At 33.6% G+C, this 19780-nt stretch overlaps 1 protein-coding gene across 1 annotated transcript; it reads left to right on the top strand.

The window, feature by feature from the left end:
- The first annotated feature begins 992 nt into the window (after positions 1–992).
- Positions 993–19373, top strand: LOC145642807 (uncharacterized). The gene is made up of 15 exons (XM_081693976.1): positions 993–1398; positions 2691–2785; positions 2881–2994; positions 3145–3249; positions 3377–3448; positions 5059–5171; positions 8831–8965; positions 14025–14093; positions 14642–14729; positions 14831–14902; positions 14995–15092; positions 18047–18164; positions 18235–18294; positions 18385–18495; positions 18706–19373. The coding sequence occupies exons 1-15, from the start codon at positions 1263–1265 to the stop codon at positions 18811–18813; spliced, it is 1494 nt and encodes a 497-aa protein (XP_081550102.1). The 5' UTR covers positions 993–1262; the 3' UTR covers positions 18814–19373.
- The last annotated feature ends 407 nt before the right edge of the window (positions 19374–19780 follow it).

The following is a 19780-nucleotide window of genomic DNA, read 5'->3' on the forward strand; positions in this document are numbered from 1 at the left end:
AATGGACAATCGTACCCTTATTATTTCACCACCCCTTATCCTCCCGGCGACCCACAACTCCTTCTGATCGGTGATGACCACCACCACCCTGATCGGCGACCCACCATACCCTCCTCTATGACGACCCACCACCTTCCCTCGCCGGGGGGAAGGTGGTGGTTTAATATATATTTTTTTTTTTATTTTAGGCAACCGCGGTAACCGAAGCCCAAAACCGGTTACCGTGCGCGATAATCGGAGCCCAAAACCGGTTATCGTGCACGGTAACCGGTTTTGGGCCACGATAACCGGTTTTGGGCTTCGGTTACCATGCACGGTAACCGGTTTTGGGCTCCGGTTACCGTGCACCTTAACCGATTCCATGGTTACCGGAGCCCAAAACCGGTTATCGTGTTTGGTAACCGGTTTTGAGCTCCGGTTGGTACGGTTGTCAAAAAAAAAAACCACCATCTTTCCGCCAAAGAGGGAAGGTGGTGGGTCATCTTTGAGGGGGATGTGGTAGGTCGCCGGTCAGGGTGGTTGTGGTGGTGGTCGTCGTGGCCGGTCAGTGTGGTGGTGGTGTTAGTCATCAATTGGGGTGGTGGTGTCAAGGTGTTAGTGATTGGTGGCAAGAGGGAAGATAGTGGTGAAGTAATAAGGGTATGGTTGTCAATTCACACTAAATGTTGGCGGTTTTGATCATTTTGGATGGTGGTATATAACACCCCCCTTATCAATATGTAAAAATTATAAATGTTAGATATTAAAATAGTATAAACCGAGACGAATTTAACAAGATTCCACATGACTATATTTATTCTTAGCTATAAATCGTCAAAGCTAGTCAAGATGAAGTAAATAAATAGTGTAAACGTCAAACTGTTGCACGGAGGAAATACGTTATATCAAACGTTACATCACACCGTAGGATAGTTAAAATGTTCTATTCAATCAAATAATCAATTTTCATGTGACTTCATCTTCCTCCAATGATCAATCCCACCAAAGAAACAGTATCATATCATAACTGACATGAAAATAACCGCAATTTTCATCGCCGGCAACAGAAAGAGTGTGAGACACTGATACACAACAGTATCTTTGCCGACACACAAACCCTTTTCTTTTTTGTCTGGGAATAATTTTTTTCTTTGCCAACCACAATTTTTGTCTTTTCAAGTTTCCTTTTTTATTCTCAATAATTATTCAAACTCCCTTGTTTTTCTTTCTCTTTGTTTCCCAAAAAAATCCCACAAAAGAACCCCATTTTGATTTGATTTTAAATGGCTATGGCAAATACTAGCGAGAGCGAGAAGACGGGGAAGGAGAAGAAGAACAAGGAAGTAATTCGATTGGAACGTGAATCTGTAATTCCTATTTTAAAACCTAAATTGGTTATGTCTTTGGCTAATCTTATTGGTAATTTTTGTTCCTTAACTTTTTACTACCTCCGTTTGACATAAAGTAAAGAGGAAAAATGTCTAATCGTTTGCAAATAATTTGTAACATAGGTAGTATTTGTAATATCTTCATTTGGTTAATGCTATAGAACAGTTACTGGACTAATTTATCTTGATTTTTTAAAATATTTTAATTAGTTTTTTTAAAATATTTCTTTTCTGTTTTTTTTTTTTTTTTTTTTTTTTTTTTTTTTTTTTTTTTTTTTTTGCAAAATTGAAATGGGTTTCTTTGCCATTTGACAATATTGTTGGAAAATTTAAGGTGTTAGTTGAATTGGGGTTAGCTCAATTTTTTTTGTTGTACATATTTCTGTTTTTGGTATTGTATGTTTTTGTTAAATCAGAAGTGGGTTGCTTGATTTTGAAGAATCATCTTGTTTATGAGATAGATTTTGAGTTGAAACTTAGTTTGGGGTTTACTCACTTGGTTTCACTGCTATTTGAATTGGGTTAAAGTAATCTTTTATTGCACAATTTTGCTGTCTTGGGTCATGCTTATTTTTAGGAAATATTAAATGGGTTGCTTTTTTTTTTTTTTTCTTTTGACATTGTGATGCGTGTTCCTGAGACAAAAGATTGTGTTTAAGCTTCTTGGTTTAATTCATATGGTTTCACTGTTATTTGAATTGGGGATAGATTGATTTTTGTTGTACAATTTTCTGTTTTGGATTATGTTTAAATTGTGCATTCATGCAAAATTTGAAATGGGTTGCTTGCTTTGACAATATATGGAAGGTTCTAAGTTAGGTGTGTTTAAGCTTCTTGGGTCAGCAAATTTTTTATTGTGTGTTTTCAAGTTGGGGTTAGTAGTCTTAGCACATTTGGTTACATTATAATTTCAAATTCTGTGTGTTGTGGCTTGCAGTTTTTTTGGGATAAAGTGATGCAAGCTTTTCAATTTTTCGAGTATATATAAGTTGCAAAATACGTGGAAATTGTCTCAAACTCTATGACATTATGAATTTGCCATTGAATTTGGTTCAAATTCAAATAATTCAAATTTGTGAGGCATTAATGGTACCTATCTGGGAGTATGGCAGATTACTGGCACTGTCAGTTGAGTCTTGACGATTTTTTTTTCTTTTTTATTTTTTTGAGTCTTGACGTTAAATGGAACAGTTTTTATCTGTTATTTTTTTATGCATATATATAGTTACATGTTTTTTTTACCCTTGAAAGCCTTTTAAAACTGTAATTTTATATATCTATTCTGGTGTGATATGCTTTAATCTGTTCAATTATTTCTTGCAGAGCATAGTTCCGACAGAGCAGAGTTTTTGAAGTTTTGTAAGAGAGTTGAATATACCATTCGGGCCTGGTATCTCTTACAGTTTGAAGATTTGATGGTACTGTGATGGTATTTTTTCGTTAAGTAAATTTTTGTTTCTGTTGAATGCCTTGTTATTTCTCATCATTGAAGTCATGTGTGTGATTGCTACAGCAATTATATGCCCTCTTTGACCCTGTTAATGGAGCTCAAAAGCTGGAGCAACAGCATCTATCTCCTGAAGAAATAGACATTCTTGAAGAAAATTTCCTGAGCTATATGATACAGGTGATGTGTGGTTTACTTGTTTCTGGTGACCATTTATGATGGCAGGTGTTTGGTTTTGTGCAGCTAACCATTTTATTAAATGAAAAAGTAAAAAGTTTGGTGGCAATTTGATATTTGTCTGTCGTGTTTGATGTGCTTTATTTCTACCAGGTTATGGATAAGAGTAATTTCAAGATTGTGAGTGATGAAGAGTTTGAAGTTGCTCAAACTGGCCAGTATCTTTTAAATCTTCCTATCTCCGTGGATGAAAAGAAGGTCTCTTTCCAGTTCTTTATTTTTGGTGTTTGTGCTAATTACTTTTTATTTCACATTTGTTAAGCTTTAACTTCTGTCTGATGCTGTCCTTTCCACTGGCATGTATTTGTTGCTGTGTTGAATTTAGCTTGACAAAAAGCTTTTGAAGAGGTACTGGTCGAAGCATCCCCAAGAAAATCTTCCGGAATTTGTTGATAAGGTAAAAACTGTAACATTAAAAATTGGTTTAGTGGTTGTTTGGTTGGCAATGAATAATGGAGGTTTTGGAATTTCACTTTTCTTTTACATCTTCCATCCTAGTAAAATTTAATTGATTGATTTTGCACACATATTAAGAATCATCACATGGACTTTTTTACGTGTAAGACCAAAAGTATCCCCCTTTAGTATAGGTTGGTTCAGGGCTTTAGGTGTGGATAGACATCATCTCCCTTTAGTTGATGTTTGTTGTGGTTGGTAACATTAAAGTAGGGAGGGTGGGGGTTATTGTTTCTCATATGCATTTACATGAATATTATTATTTTCTTCTGGATGATGTTATTAAGTTAAAATATGTACTAATTCTGTTCAAGTGTTTCATCGCGATTCTGGTCTTAAGATTGATATTAGTAGTTCTTTTGTCTATTATCTTTAGCTTAACCTGGATTACTTTTCCTGGCCATCTTTGTTGGCAGGAATACATAAAGTTTGGTTTACTGTCTTTGTATTAAGGAAATGTTTTTAATATACCTATGGTATTTAAAATACACCAGTGTATATGTTATACAAATTCATCTACTACCGCTAAAATTGATGAACATAAAATTTCCTTAGTATCTTTATAACATATTTTGAAAAGTTAACATCATGGTAACTCACATGCGCTGCAACATGAACTTTTAGAAAGTCTGGTCAGTGTGCGTTGGACTGTTGGGCTATTAGATGTTATAGGCTTTCTGATTTTGAAAGGGAAATTTTGAATGTATTTGATTTCGTTGTTGAGACTTTTGTAGCTGTGCTAGATTGTTGTTGTGACTTGGGAGGAGAAAACATAGGACGATGCTTTGGAGGTGTGCACATATGGTTATGATTGTGATTCTTTAATGATGTCTATATATATATTTATATGAGATCAAATGAGAAGATCCTTAAAATGAGAGGGATGAGAAGGATTTTATGTGCATAATTTTTGTATTGAATGTGCATAATTTTCAAACTAAATGTGCAAAAAAAAATAAATAAATTGAGAAACATTCAATGTGCATAAATTTTGAACATAATATGCAAAATTTTTTATTAGTTCGACAATCAGTTTTGCACATTTAGTGGATTACTTTTGCACATTTCTTCCTTCTCATTCTTTCATTTTAAGAAATTTCTCATTGGATCCCAACCCTATATATATATATATATATATATATATATATATATATATATATATATATATATATATATATATATTTGTGTGGGTAGAGGTGTTTGGAGTCTAGTAAGCTTCTTGGTGGTATGTGATAATTGCTGCCTTTTCTAATTTAATGCTTTCCGTCGTCCAGTACAATTGACTTACGCTACAATTTTTAGAGGATGCCTTGTCCTTGTATTTTATACCGTGGTTCTTTGTTTGTATATATCTCTTAAATAATTTTATTGTTGCTTGGGGATGGTTATATTGAAGATAGATGGATGTAAACTTGTACAGTGAGTGAATCATATCAGCATTTGAGATTTGTTTTTCATGTCTTATATTATTGTGGTAAGGTTACCTTTTTCCTTTGGTTGTCTTGGATTTGATGCTTATATTTTTATATCATTTTTTATTTCTCTTCTCAGTATGTAATATTTCGACGTGGCATTGGTGTTGACCGCACTGCTGACTATTTTTTCATGGAAAAAGTGGATATGATCATTTCACGCATATGGGCAAAGCTTTTGAGAGTGACTGGGTGAGTAATAACCTGACACTATAGAACTTGTATCTTTTCATAACTACTACTTCTAGAAGTGTTTAGAGACAAAACATAGTTTGCATATTGATTGGGGTGAAATGTTATCTGGCTATCTGCGACTTGCTGCAATATTAGAAGGATCAGGCACAGAACTTCTACAAAATTTGGTACATATGATTAAAAATGTATGATGCTAATAGTTCAGGGAAAATAGATACGTGACGTTGAGCTACCAGTTTATTTTTTAAAATTTTTTTATTATTTATTTTAAAAGTTAGATCGTGTATAAATTGACTACTATATTCAAGTTTATAAAATTTTGGCAAGTGGAGTTGATAAAGGGATGTTTTCGAATTATTCTAAAATTCTACGCAAAGTGCTTGTTTACTTTCTTATGTAACCGTTATAGATTCCAACTTTTTTAATTGTAGTGAGAACCCGTTCTAACATTTTATCTTTATTGAAAGAAATACTGAAATACTATCAGAAGAAAATTATGGGGAATCTGCATAAGTATAAGTTGTGTGTAGACCTTTCGCGTGCTCTTTATAACTATGATAACGAGGTCTGTTATCTTGGTGAATTTTGTTTTCATTTTTGTGCTGTAAAGATTTCTTTATAAATTAACCGTTAGATTGATTGACAGATAATGCTGTGTTACTAATATATCAGACTAATATGACAATTAGTAAATGATAGAGCTGAGGGGCTTAAATTTAAACATTGGATAAAAGCAGGGATTTGTTTTTTATAAATATATATAGAAAACAGGGGAATAATCTTGGAGGCTTTGGAGCTGATGCTCTGTAAAGGGATGATGTGATTAAAGTGAAGCTGTGAAGGGGCAGTGTAATTGGGGGGATTTTTGTATTTTATTTTATTTTTTATATGGATATAATCATAGTTTAGATGCAAATTTGCAGCATACAAAGTGTATAGATAGAAATGTGTTTTAGAGTTCGGCTGAAAATAGCTATAACTAACAAGGTCGTTTGGGCTTTCTAGATCTTATTTTACTATTATAGAAATGTGCCAGTTTTATTTAAATTTAAAACATTCAATTCAGAGAATGCCTAATAATTACATCTTATCTATAAGCTAAATTTAGGGGAAATAATATTTTTTTTCTGAAACATAAACTAATTACTCCCTCCATGTTTTAACATTTGCATCACTTTGACTGGCACATTTGTCGAGACATAACTTTGACCATTAATATATTAATTATCTATTAGTAAAGATTGTAAAAAAATTTAACATGTAAATAGACATGGTAACTAATCCAATGATATATTAAGAGAGTATGTGAATAGTGTATAAGTCAAAGTGATGCAAATATTTTAAAATAGAGGGAGTAATATTACTTAACTATGTAAAAAGACCAATATTAATGCCTATTCTTACTATGCCAATTATAGTTGCTATAGGAAAAAGATGATGAAATATGTCCTTGGGCCCATAATCCACTACTAAAAAGACTTCATACAAAGGCTTATATGGTTGGGTGAGATATATTTTTATTAGACATGTATGAGCTATTAGTTCTTCACTATGTATTAACTGCATTATTAGTATGGGAAGGTATTGTTTTAGCCTTTTAGGTTGTTATGTTCTCTTAGACTATGTGTTGGGTCCAAGATTGTGGGTTTAGAAATTTTAGACGACGAGGACATTATCCTAATATTGGACACGAGTGCAGGGACTTGCCTGAGCGGAACATATTTTTATTTTGGCAAATTTGTCCAAAAAAAATCAAATCTATTAAATGCCACATTTTGCGAAAAAAACCTTTTAAAAGTTTTATTGTAAAAGAAAACCCGAAGTTAAAATATTAGACGACGAGGACATTATCCTAATATTGGACACGAGCCAGGGACTGAGTGGAACATATTTTTATTTTGGCAAATTTGTCAAAAAAAAAACCTATTAAATGCCACATTTTGCGAAAAAAAACCTTTTAAAAGTTTTATTGCAAAAGAAAACCTGAAGTTAAATTTTTTTTGTTCAAGACAACTTGTGCCTCTAATTCACTTAATTTAACTCTAAGTTCTTCTAATTACCCTCTAACTCTCACTTAACCATATCATGATAAAATTAATATATAAAAAAATTAAAAACCACCGACTCCACCACCAGCAAGTCACCATCGCCCTTTCCCCCTCCCCTGGCTGCAGCCCCCTCATCGACTGAGCCGTGCCGCCATAAATCACCCCAATCCCGGCGACTCACCTCTTCCGCCGGCCGAGACCTCCATCAAATGGCGTTTAATTAGCTTCCATCAACATTTTCCCTCACCTCATTCTTGAGCTCAACCATTTCCGACGAAACCATTAACGCTGCCGCTGAAATCCTCTCAAACTCCGGCCTCAATTCCATGTCATTCACCCTCCCTTTCATCTCTCAACCCCTCATCTTTCGTCTCTTCCACCACCCTCTTCACTCCATCCGACTCCTCCTTCTCACCCTCTAATTCGTCCAAGCAACCCCCTCTCTCCTCCAATTCCATTTTTTTTAACTTTAATCCCTCTTATGGCGCCTAACTTCGATCCCTGCTCTCCCCTCCCTTACAATTCTCTCTCCATTACTTCCTCCGATTTCAGATGACAATGTCGCCATTAATGGCGTCAAGTTGGAAACTCCCCTGTTTTCGACGATGGGAAAGGGATGAAGTTTGGTCAGCAATGGAGGTGCGTCGCCGGAGTGAGGGTACAAAGCGGCAGATTAGATGGGGAGGGGGGCTGTTGCCAAGGGATGGGGAAAGGGAGGAGGTGGCTGCCGGGTGAAAGGGGTGGTGTTTTTGGTTTTTTTATTTTATTTTATTTTATTTTATTTATAAATTAATTTAATTATTAAGGGTTAAGTGAGAGTTAGGAGTTAATTATAAGAAATTAGAGGTTAATTAAGTTAATTAGTGGTACTTGGTTGTTTTAAACAAAAAAAATTTCACAATCCGGTTTTCTTTTGCCAAAATGATTAAAATCGGGTTTTCTTTTGCCATAAAGCTTTTAAAAGGGTTTTTTTATTTTTTATTTTTTTTCTTTTCGCAAAATGGTGCATTTAAAAGGTTTTTTTTTTTTTTTTGACAAATTTGCCTCCTATTTTTAACAGACTTTTTGCATAAATTCTTCCATAGAAATACATATACACACATTTTAGGCTGACTTGATTGCTAATTTTTGTTGAAATGCATATCTGAAGCCTATTTGTGAGCACATAGTGCAACTAGTCTTCTTTATCCTTCCTTATTTTTCTACATTTCTTCTATGATTATGTGGTTCAAGATGATTGAATTGTATAAGTGAGCATTGAAGGGTAGGGTAAGAATTCGTTATACCATCGTACAGTGTCAAGTGTATGACATGGATATGGAAGACTAATTGAAGAGCCGAATGACATAGCTCACAGAAATGATCAATAATTATTGTCAAATGGCCCAAGGGGAAGGTCAAGCTTTCCAAAATTCTTGTATATCAACTTAGGACACTTAAGGGTAGAATGTGATCCCAAGAATATATAAAGTGGTACTTGGTCTTAAGGGTCTGTGAAGATAATATGGTGTTTTTTTCTCATTGTTTTATCATTCTCATCTTTCTTGTGTCTCGTGATGGTTATAATGCTTTGTAACTTCATATGTTTCCGGGACTGTTTTTTTCCAGGATACAAAGACTTCGGTCCCTGTTCTCAAAGCCACGTCAGTCTTCTATCAAAGATAGAAAGAAAGACGATGAATATGAGTCTGATCAAGATGATCTCTATGTTGAGCGGATCAGAATCCAGAATTTGGAGTTCAGGTTTGATAACTGAATAACCCTGACTCTCCATATATGTGGTATGTCCATTGCAATAGGCAATATTGTTTTAAAGTAACTATATTTCATAATCTCTGCATTATCTGACTTTTTCTCAATGGAAGCAGAGTCTGTGGAATATTTTGCACATGAACTGCTAATTGTTCCAGAGTGTATGCTATTGTATATTGTACGTTATGATGTATGCATTAAGCTGCATGGTATGTGTCAAAAGTTATAAAGAACTGTATGCGTAGGATACCATGGAGTGACACTATAGGAGGACTATTATACCCTTGAGCTATCATGAAGTAATTTTATCTATAGAGTATAAATTCAAGAAAAGCGAAGTAATGTTTTGAAGCACCAAGGGTTGGCTCAAGTGGTAAGCAACTTGATGTCGCTTAAGGGAGGTCTCGGATTTGAGCCTCACTGAAGAAAACCCTTGTTGGGAGACTCACCCGCCATAAGCTAGGTGTGTGACTCGAGTCGGATCCGGATGTAGTAGGAGCTTAGCTCTGGTGAACCGGGTGGGCATCCTTTCTTCAACATTGCCCATCTACCTCGTGGGATACCTTTCTTTAACATTGCCTATCTACCTCTTTTGTCACCTTGTCATAGGCGTTCTCTAAATCAATAAAAACCATATGGAGGTCCTTCTTTTCCCTATAAAACTCCATCATTTGCCTTATCAATTGGATTGCTTCCATAGTAGATCTCTCAGGCATAAATCAAATTGGTCATTTGAAATTCTTGTGCATGCCCTCCACCTATTTCTATCACCTTTTCGAACAACTTCATAGTGTGGCTCATCAGCTTGATCCCTTGATAGTTAGAGAACAATCTTGTGTGTCTCCTTTGTTTTTATAGACCAGGACCAAGGTGCACTTCCTTCAATCTTGTAGGATCCTTGTAGCCCTCTATATCTTGGTAAAGAGATCCGTTGGCCAATCAATACAAATACACCTCCACACAACTCAACCACTTTCTTAGGCTAGTGTCCTTGATGTCCTAATCTTGTACTAAAATCTTGTACTAAAACAATTTTAACAGGTACCTATATGAGATAGCGAGGAAGGTCATTTGTTGCAATATTATTGGAGCGGAGCAAATATAAAATAAAAAAAATGATATTCGAAATGTATACATTGAGACGCTTTTAAACGGTACCCATATAACTTTATATTTTATCATATTTATAAAGCACAACCAGAGGTCAAAGTGGTGTATGTGAAATTGTGATTAGTACAAAACTCAAAGTGGGACATATTTTGTAAAGCATTTATTTTGGAATGAAGGGAGTTCATAGTAACACACTCAATTGAGGAATAACAGGGATGTAGATTAGGCCTGTACAAAACTATCCGATAATCCGAAAATCCGAAAATCTGCAACCGATCCGAATTTTAGGATGTCCGATCCGAGTTTTCATTTCGGATGGATATCGGATACGGATTCGGATATTGGTTTTCAAATTTTCGGATATCCGAAAAAAGTCGGATGTCGGATATCGGATATCTTATCCGATATCCGGAAAAATTACTTGCATTATTATTTCATTTTAATTTTACGATTTCAAACTTTCATTATTTCCTAACCCAGCCTCACGGCCTCACTATGTTCTCTCTACTTCTCCCTCTCAAACCTCCCTTCACGCCCTTTCTCTCTCCTCTCTCCTTTATCTCCTCCTCATTGCCTCTCAGATCTCCGTCTCCGTCATCTCTCAGTCATGGCTTCCTTCTCCTTCACACGGTGGCTTCCCGTCTTCCCTCATCTCTCTCACTCTCACGGCTGCTCCGATCCTACTCCACCAGCGGCTACTAGTCACACCTCACACCCCCCTGCCCCAGATCTTCTTCTTCGTTCGTTGGCCTAATCTTTTTTATTTTCGAACTTCTTCGTTCAGTCGTCGCTAGTTTGCCGGTTTGTTCAGCTCACCGAATCGCCATTCATCGATCTTCTCTGATAAAGGTTATTAAAAGGATTTTGTTATTAGGAATTTTGATTTTCAATGTGTGTTTGTGTGATGTGTCTCCTCTGTTGTTGGTTTTGCTTGCCAATTTCGGCAATTTGTGGGTATTTCTGCCAAAAGAAGAAGGGTATTTCTGCCAAACGAAGAAGCTGCTAGTTTACAGCAGTTATAGTTTTTTGTATTTGTGACAATTAAATGATGAATATACTTTATTAGTTTATTATGTATATCAATTAAATAATAAATAGTCTTTTTTTTTTTAACAAATTAAATTAAATGCTCTTTAAAAGACTACTACCTTGTTAAAATTTGAAGTATAAGCAATAATATTAATGAGATTTATAAACTTGTCTTAATCAATTTCATTAATATTGGATAATGGATATCCGAAACATCCGATCCGAATGATTTCAAATATCGGATATCCGAAATTTTCGGATCGGATTCGGATATCAATTTCTGATATCCGAAGATTCGGGTCGGATATCCGATCCGTGAACAGGCCTAATTGTAGATCACATAACTAAATACTGATGGGGCCTCAATTTACTTACTTACAGCTAATCTAGCTTGAGCTGTTATTTGATTTTTTACAATATCTATATATAAAGGGGTTTTTTCACCTTTTTCAAACCTTATCTTGGGCAACTTTTGACATACCTGACGTCAAGTGAATGGACCTTGGACTTGGCTGCTTGAATTGTGAGAGAAGGGAAGGACAATGCATGGTTCCTTCACCCAAGTGTACCATGCTTGGTACACCTACATATGCAAAATGAAAAGAACGCATTATTTATAGAGGGAATTTTTCAAATATATTAAACATAACTACTGAATATTTTTTTTATTCTATAATTAATGAGTAGATTTTAAAAATATTTACTTTCATCCCAATCATTTCTTTTCTTTCCCGAAAAAAAAAAGAAAAAATTTGTTCCTCATTAAAATAATTATCACTCCCTAAAATTATTTTCTCTTAAATATAATTTAAGATTTCATTTTGAAAATTCAAAATTATAATTCAATATACAAAATTTAAAATTTTATTTTCAAAATTTTATTGTGATGTGTATTATTACTTGTGATGTTCTTTATATAATTTAATATTGTTCTTTATCTGAAAACATGATGTACTTTACATTTGTTTGTAATGTATAATTACTTATTAATGTTATGTTAGTTCATATGTTTATTTTGATATTATAATGATATTTATTATATATTTGTAATAAATTATTTTATATGTTAATGTTCTTTATAGTCACATGTTCATTGCTTACAGTGAAATGTTCTTTGAATTTTGTGTCCGTATCATGTTCAACTTTCATGATGTACTTTTTTCGTCACATAACGTTTATTATTTATTGTGAAATGTTCTTTAAATTTTGTCTTTGAATCAAGATTGGTAAATATACATAATGTTCATTACATAATATAATCATGTTCTTCATTAATATTACAATATTTACAAATGTTCTTTGTCGCTACAGGAGGTCCCAAAATAATATCGTTTTCAACCTTCATGATCCTGATTTTAAAAAAATAAAAAAACAATTGAATGATAATAAATATACAAAATAATACATAATTAATATATGACATTAAAAATAAATATCATAAAAATAAAATTTCATCTAAACTATATGAATATAAAGGTCTAAGGTCAAATAACATAAGAGATAAATTCCTTAAAAAAAAAACATAAGAGATAAATTCAAAGAACGTAGGCCTTAAAGCACATAAAAGTTTTAACATTATGAAAGTGAGCATAATATGAAATTATTGAACATTATGAAAATCAGCAATGGAAGCATATATCGTACTTATCCTAATATAAAATGTACATTATATTATAATAGAAAGATCATAAAATCATATACAATGTACCTGACGTGTTATAAAAAGTACATGACGTAATTGAAATATTGTGCAATTAATATAATATATTTTTTTACTAATAACTTTAATTTCATAATCTAAATAATTACAAATGTAATCAAACAAAATTATAAATCAAATCACATCGACATTCATTTCAGTGACAAATTAAAATTACTAATAATTTTACAATGAATTTTGAATCACATTGTCAAAGAACATAAAATAATGCAATAAAAAACATCATCTTCATCCTCTAATTAGAATGTCATAATTAAAAAAAAAAAAAAATTACAGAAATCCAAAACAATTATTAATCATCATATTTCATATCAATATTGTTTTTAAATGATGTAAACAACATTAATTTTAATTAAATATGTAAATATAACATAAATTACCTTCTTCTTTTTGGATTCAAATTCAACAAATTCACCATCACCATCAAAATAATCTTCATTGTGATCATCCTTAAAAAATCGCCAATCGAAATCATGACAAAATTCATCTTGTTTTACTATTTTTGTTGTTAACCTTCAACTAATCTCTAAAATTTGAAATTCTCTCTCTAAAAATTATTCTCTCTGTTTTGAAAATTCAGAAATGAATAAATGTGGAATATATCTAATTTAGAAAGTAATAACTTTGGAATGAATAACAGAATTCCTATAATTAACCAAGCAAAATCTTTCTTTCTTTTTTTTTTTTTTTTTTTAAATAAAATGTACAACTAACGCTGTACATTTACAGCATGGTGTACCATGTTTTGTACACTTGGGTGTACTTTAAAATTTTCAAGGGAAGGTAGGAAAGAAGAATTTTTTAAATTGTAAGATTTTTTTAAATTGTAAGAATTTTTTCTACTTTTGTTGGGGAAAGACACCTTTACTTTTTAGCTTGGAATTGAGATTCCTTTAATTTTGGAGTAACATCCTAGCTGGCCATTTTCATGTAGAGATCTTTTTGTTGTTTTTTCTTTTTGGTTCCAACTTCTCTTACTGAGGATTTTAACAGCATTATTGTGGATTTCTTTTATGAGTTTGAATATAGAGAGTAAGAGACATTGGTAAATCTTGTTTTAAGTTGATTTTGTTCCTTTGTGAAGTTTGATGCAAAATAGAATGTTAATGCTTCATCATACAATTCAATCACCTCTCTTGTTTTTGATGTATATAACTATTGGACAGTGTCTTACATTGCATTTTCCTTCAGTATGCGCAATCTGCTGAGCAAGATTACCATCCAGGAACCTACTTTTGATAGAATGATTGTTGTTTACAGGTATCAGCTTCTTGAGCTCATGTTCTCTGTTTTAATTTGTTATATTTTGGATAATTTTTATTCGCAGTGAAAGTAGTTACCAGCACTTATCTATGTCATATACTTCATATAGTTTATCAGTAGCAAAATTGCTGATGCTAACTAGTATATTTGTCCAGCATATGATATACCTTTAACTGTTGAAGGGCACCTATGTGATAGGGTATGTAGAGGTTCAAAGATTAAAATGATGTGTTTGTTTTATATAGTAGCACTCCAGATTATCTCACGCATTATATTTGACTGTAGAACTGTATTTATCACTGCTTTGGTTCAGTAGTCAGTTTTGGTTTTCATATTTAAGAAATTTCCTTCATTGGAAGAACAGAAAGCAGTGTGTGTTTTCCAATAAAAATAAATGCTCTCCGTGCAGTGTCTTGCTTGTCAAATTGTTTTATATTGATGCATGATTACATTAAACAATACTTGTTCATATCTTGGGAATGTTGAAGTTGAACTTTCTGGATTTTTTTTTTCACAAATAGCTAATAGCTTGTTTGATTTGATAGGAAAGCAAGTCCTAAAGGAAAATCTGACAGAGGGATATATGTGAAACATTTTAAAAATATTCCAATGGCTGACATGGAAATCGTTCTTGTAAGTGTTTCTTATTATGGCTGTGTGAAGCTTTTATAATTATACTTCCTTTAAGTCACCTTTGAATCTTGTTCATGTGTATGTGTTTTTTCTATTAAAAGCCGGAGAAGAAGAATCCAAGTCTTACGCCAATGGACTGGGTCAAGTTTCTTGGAACTGCAATTGTTGGGCTGGTTAGTTTTTCAAGTTAAGAATCCTGATGGCTTGATTCTTGTAATTTTTCACTCACCATTTTAATGTTTTCTTGAGTTGTCTATTATTGCAGGTTGCTATTGTAAGTTCACTTGAGATCAAGGCTGATCCTTGGGTTATCATAGCCGTCCTATCCACATTAATTGGTTATTGTGCAAAGACATATTTTGCGTACGTATTGTCATGATTTCACCTTTCTTTCCCTTATGCTTGTATATTGCTGAAATTTTTTTCTTTAATCTAGCTTGAAGATGTACAGGCTTTTATGCTACAAATATCATATTATATTGAATTCCAAAACCTTATTAAGGCCCCGTTCATTTCACCTTAATAAAATAATATTAAGTAAAAATAATTTCAGGTTCAGTAAAAATAAGGTCAGTTATCTTAAAGAAGAATTATAATAGAAAATCAGTAAAAATAATTTTAGTTCAGCAAAAATAATTTCAGTTCAGCAAAAATAATTTCAGTTCAGTAAACTTAATATAAGTTGAGTAAAAATAATTTAAGTTCAGCAAATATAATTTTGTTTCAGACATTTCAGTAAAAATAATTTCAGTTCAGCAAAAATAAGGTGAAGTGAACGGGGCCTAAAACTATTTTTACTAAATTGAAATTATTTTTACCGAATTGGAGTTATTTTTGCTGAACTAAAATTAAATTTGCTGAATTGAAATTATTCTGACGGATTCTCTATTATATTTCTTCATTAAAGTTATCGATTTTTACTGAAGTGAAATTAATTTCACTTAAATGAACTTATTTTTACTAAACTGAAATTATTTTTTGCTGAACTTACCATTTCTCTCCTGTACACATCCACAACACCACGACTTTGCTCAGCCACCATAACAACCCACCTTCCAAACTTTCCACTTAAATTACCTGTTGTCTAGCACTCCAACCTCTTACCATCATCGCCTTACCAACTACCACAAAACCACCTACCCTCCACATAATCCATACGACCACCATGCATAACCTATTAAACTGCTTCAAATTCCACTAATAACCCACCAAAATCTCCCTCCCCCCCCCCCCCCCAAACACCTTAAATTCCATGAAATCAGCCAACTACCCACCTTAAAAACCCACCACCCACACAAAAATCACCCAACCACGGATGTAACCAAGACTGAGGATGAGAAATACCTCTTTTATTAATAATCATGGCTTTAAATGGTCAAATTCAACCATGAAAAATTGAAAATTCCGGATCTCAAGTTTTATGGTCAAATTTGGCAATTAAAACCTTAGTGATTGGCTACGTAGGAGCAACAGGTCGACACATGTTGGCGGCGGGTCACTGGTGGCCTATTGCCAGTGGGATGTTAGTCAAAAGGAAGGATAAGCAGGTCAGCTGTGGTATTCGGAGGGGGCCAGAGGTGGAGGTTGTAGAGTAGAGAGATGGTTGAGCAGTGGTGAGCAAAGGGAGAGATGGAGTTTAAAAATGTCAACCTGAAAACCTTAAATCAAATTTCTTTCTCCTTTCCCTTTCTTAACTTTATTCTGCTTACCCCCTAATTTTTCTTATGTTACCCCTGTTTGGCTGTTTTGGACTCTAGACAGTTTGAATTGAAGTTCAAAGATAACAGTAATAAAACATCCCTCCTTTTTCTCTCTTAATCTATATTAAGCTGACATTGTCCTCCTAAACATGTCATCTTAGCCTGTTTGGTAGTTGATCAACAATTGCTCATCAACCATTAGTGCTATTATCTGATCACCAGTAATCCCCATTGGCCTGTTTTACTCTGTCCTCGTTTCCTTTTCTCCCAGAATCATTACTCACTACCATAGAAAGGTTGCCAGCACATCACTTACCACACCTTCATGATTCCAGCCCCCTTACTCTTTAGTTTTCCTCCGTTTCATCTTTGATCTCATAAATAACAAGTTTGCCAGTACATTACTGACCACACCTTCACATTTCCATGCACACACACACATGTTACTTTTCTTGTAACTTGTGTGCTTCTTTGTCTTGTTTTCTGGATCATCAGTAATTGCAAACCCCATTATTCTTGGTATGTTATACAAATTTGACAAGATTCATATGTTTACAAATTGTAAGGAGTTGTCAACTTGTCATAGTACCTCTAATATCTGATATCCGGACTGGGACTAGAAGTCAAAACGTAACTATCAGCTTATCTAAGCAAGAGGATTCAAGGATGAAATATTTATTTACCATTAAAAATTTTCATTTTTTTTTAAAAATCAAACAATACAAACTGATCAGCTTATGACATTTAGGGGTGTTTTTATCTATGTTGTGTAAGATCACTTTTCTTCTTGGACTCTTTGTGCAAACCTTACTCTGTTGCTTATAGGTGTTTTCTAAGCTCTTTTTTGTTTTTTGTTTTTTTTGTTTTTTGTTTTTTTTTTTTTTTAAAAAAATATAAATGTAGCTTGTTTGAAAGAATGACATTAGAAAAGAGGAGTTGGTAGGGGGGGGGGGTGTTTGGTTTTCCATAATCCTCTTTAAGTGCTGGCCTTCTGAGTAGAAGCCCTACTTATCGTGTATGTATGGCTATTAGTCATATTAAGTACCTAAAATCATGCATGATACTTGATGTTTCAATGCAAAAAGTTTTTTGTTTTTTGTTTTTTTTGTTTTTTGTTTTTTTGTTTTTTTTTTAAAATATAAATGTAGCTTGTTTGAAAGAATGACATTAGAAAAGAGGAGTGGGTAAGGGGGGTGTTTGGTTTTCCATAATCCTCTTTAAGTTCTGGCCTTCTGAGTAGAAGCCCTACTTATCGTGTATGTATGGCTATTAGTCATATTAAGTACCTAAAATCATGCATGATACTTGATGTTTCAATGCAAAAAGTTTTTTTTTTTTTTTTTTTTTGTTTTTTGTTTTTTTTGTTTTTTGTTTTTTTTTTTTTAAAAAATATAAATGTAGCTTGTTTGAAAGAATGACATTAGAAAAGAGGAGTGGGTAAGGGGGGTGTTTGGTTTTCCATAATCCTCTTTAAGTGCTGGCCTTATGAGTAGAAGCCCTACTTATCGTGTATGTATGGCTATTAGTCATATTAAGTACCTAAAATCATGCATGATACTTGATGTTTCAATGCAAAAAGTTGATGTGTGTTCTTCATATTTATGGCCCTTAATGCAGCTTTCAGCAAAACATGGCTATGTATCAGAACTTAGTAACTCAGTCAATGTATGACAAACAACTCGACAGTGGAAAGGGAACTCTTCTTCACTTATGTGATGACGTGATACAACAAGAAGTAAGTCTTTGCATTCTTCATCTTGATGGATCTGCTAACTGCAGTTTCTAACCATGTCTTTGTTCTGCAGGTCAAGGAAGTAATTCTCTCGTTTTTCATACTGATGGAACAGGGTAAATGTACTAGAGAGGTAATTCAGTACTCCAAATGAAATCAAACCTCTGTAATTTGCTTCTGCCTTTTTAACAACCAAACATCTGAAATTTAATGACTTGCTTAGGATCTTGATCTACACTGTGAAGAATTAATCAAGGAAGAGTTTGGTCAGAGCTGCAACTTCGATGTAGATGACGCAGTTCAGAAGTTAGAGAAGTTGGGTGTTGTTTCTAGGGTGAGATTCCTTTCCCACCTTCATTACTAGTTGTCTTTTCTGATCAAGCTTCAGAGATCTTGTCATGGTTTAAGCCTCTCCTGCATTGTATTTGTAATTGAATAGCAGAGTAGTTTTGTCAAATTCTGTATAAATCATCTATAAAAACTTTGTCAAAACTTTCTTTTCAACTTGAGCTTCCTTATTCTAATGCGAGGTTTAAACTTCCAGGATTCAATTGGCAGGCATTTTGCCGTGAGCCTTAAGCGAGCTAATGAGATAATCGGGACAACTACAGAGGAGCTTGTTTTGAAGGCGAGACAAACTGGCCTTCAGTAATTCTTGATGCTCTTTTCGCAAGGGAAGGACTTATACACTGTCTTTAATGGTTCGATTTAAATGTAAATACAGTAGGGAAGATTGCGTGCACTTGCCTGTTCGCCCTTTTGTATGTAACCAAGGTGAGAAAACTGGATAATTCATTTATTGGTGTTCTTATGAATATGATTATGCTCTATGCAGTACATAATCCACAGATAGGCCACGTGCATCCTTCGCTGGACCTGGCAAAAATTTGCTGAATATTGTAGAGTGGTATTGTCTCCTTGTTGCACTTGTAATTTTTTTTAAAAAAGAAGTAAACAATCTCGAGATGCAAATTATAGCTTGACACAAAACTGTGGAGGAACATGATTTCTTTACTTCTATCTTGCTCAGAAATTATGACTTTTTTTTTTGTTGTTGCTGGGGAGATGCAACATGCGTCAGGGCTTCAATTCGATATCTGGTGCTTTGAGGATTAGCTTGGCTTTGAGATTGCTGGAATTTGCCATTCTCTATTCATAATGGTGTATGTTTTATACATTTTAAGCATACAAAGCCTTATTTGTGGCATTCAATCTTTGGATAAGGGTGGGATTGACAATTTTTGGGCGATTTTAAGGAGAATTTAGCTCTTAATGAATTCTCATAATGTACTTTATTGGTTTTCATGAATGAGAGCTAGAATATTATTTGGAGTTCGACTATCTTGGTCATATTTTTTCTATGTTATATAATACAGAGTTAGGTGATGATAGAATTTCTAGTTATCAATTAGGAGAGTTTTCTTTGTTACTCGTATCAACTAGGAGAGATTAGGCAATTTTTGGTGAGCTATTACATTAAATAATGATTTCTGAAAAGATGGCGAATTATTAAAGGTGTGATGGGGTCAAAATCACTTCAAAGCAGCTTAACAAAGATGTGTTTTGTGACAAAAAGTTTGCATATATGAGTCAACGGCAAGCTACTATAAAGTTTCCAT

This window comes from Chenopodium album, chromosome 1 (genome assembly GCF_948465745.1).
Source record: "Chenopodium album chromosome 1, dcCheAlbu1.1, whole genome shotgun sequence".
Classification (NCBI taxonomy): Eukaryota; Viridiplantae; Streptophyta; class Magnoliopsida; order Caryophyllales; family Amaranthaceae; genus Chenopodium; species Chenopodium album.

What these genes read in the sequence shown, in the direction of transcription:
- LOC145642807 (XM_081693976.1), top strand. Translation starts at nt 1,263, where the DNA reads ATGGCTATGGCAAATACTAGCGAGAGCGAGAAGACGGGGAAGGAGAAG. An exon ending in GAACTGCAATTGTTGGGCTG is followed by an intron (nt 14,903 to 14,994) that starts GTTAGTTTTTCA and finishes CTATTATTGCAG; the next exon opens with GTTGCTATTGTAAGTTCACT. An exon ending in AGTTGGGTGTTGTTTCTAGG is followed by an intron (nt 18,496 to 18,705) that starts GTGAGATTCCTT and finishes TTAAACTTCCAG; the next exon opens with GATTCAATTGGCAGGCATTT.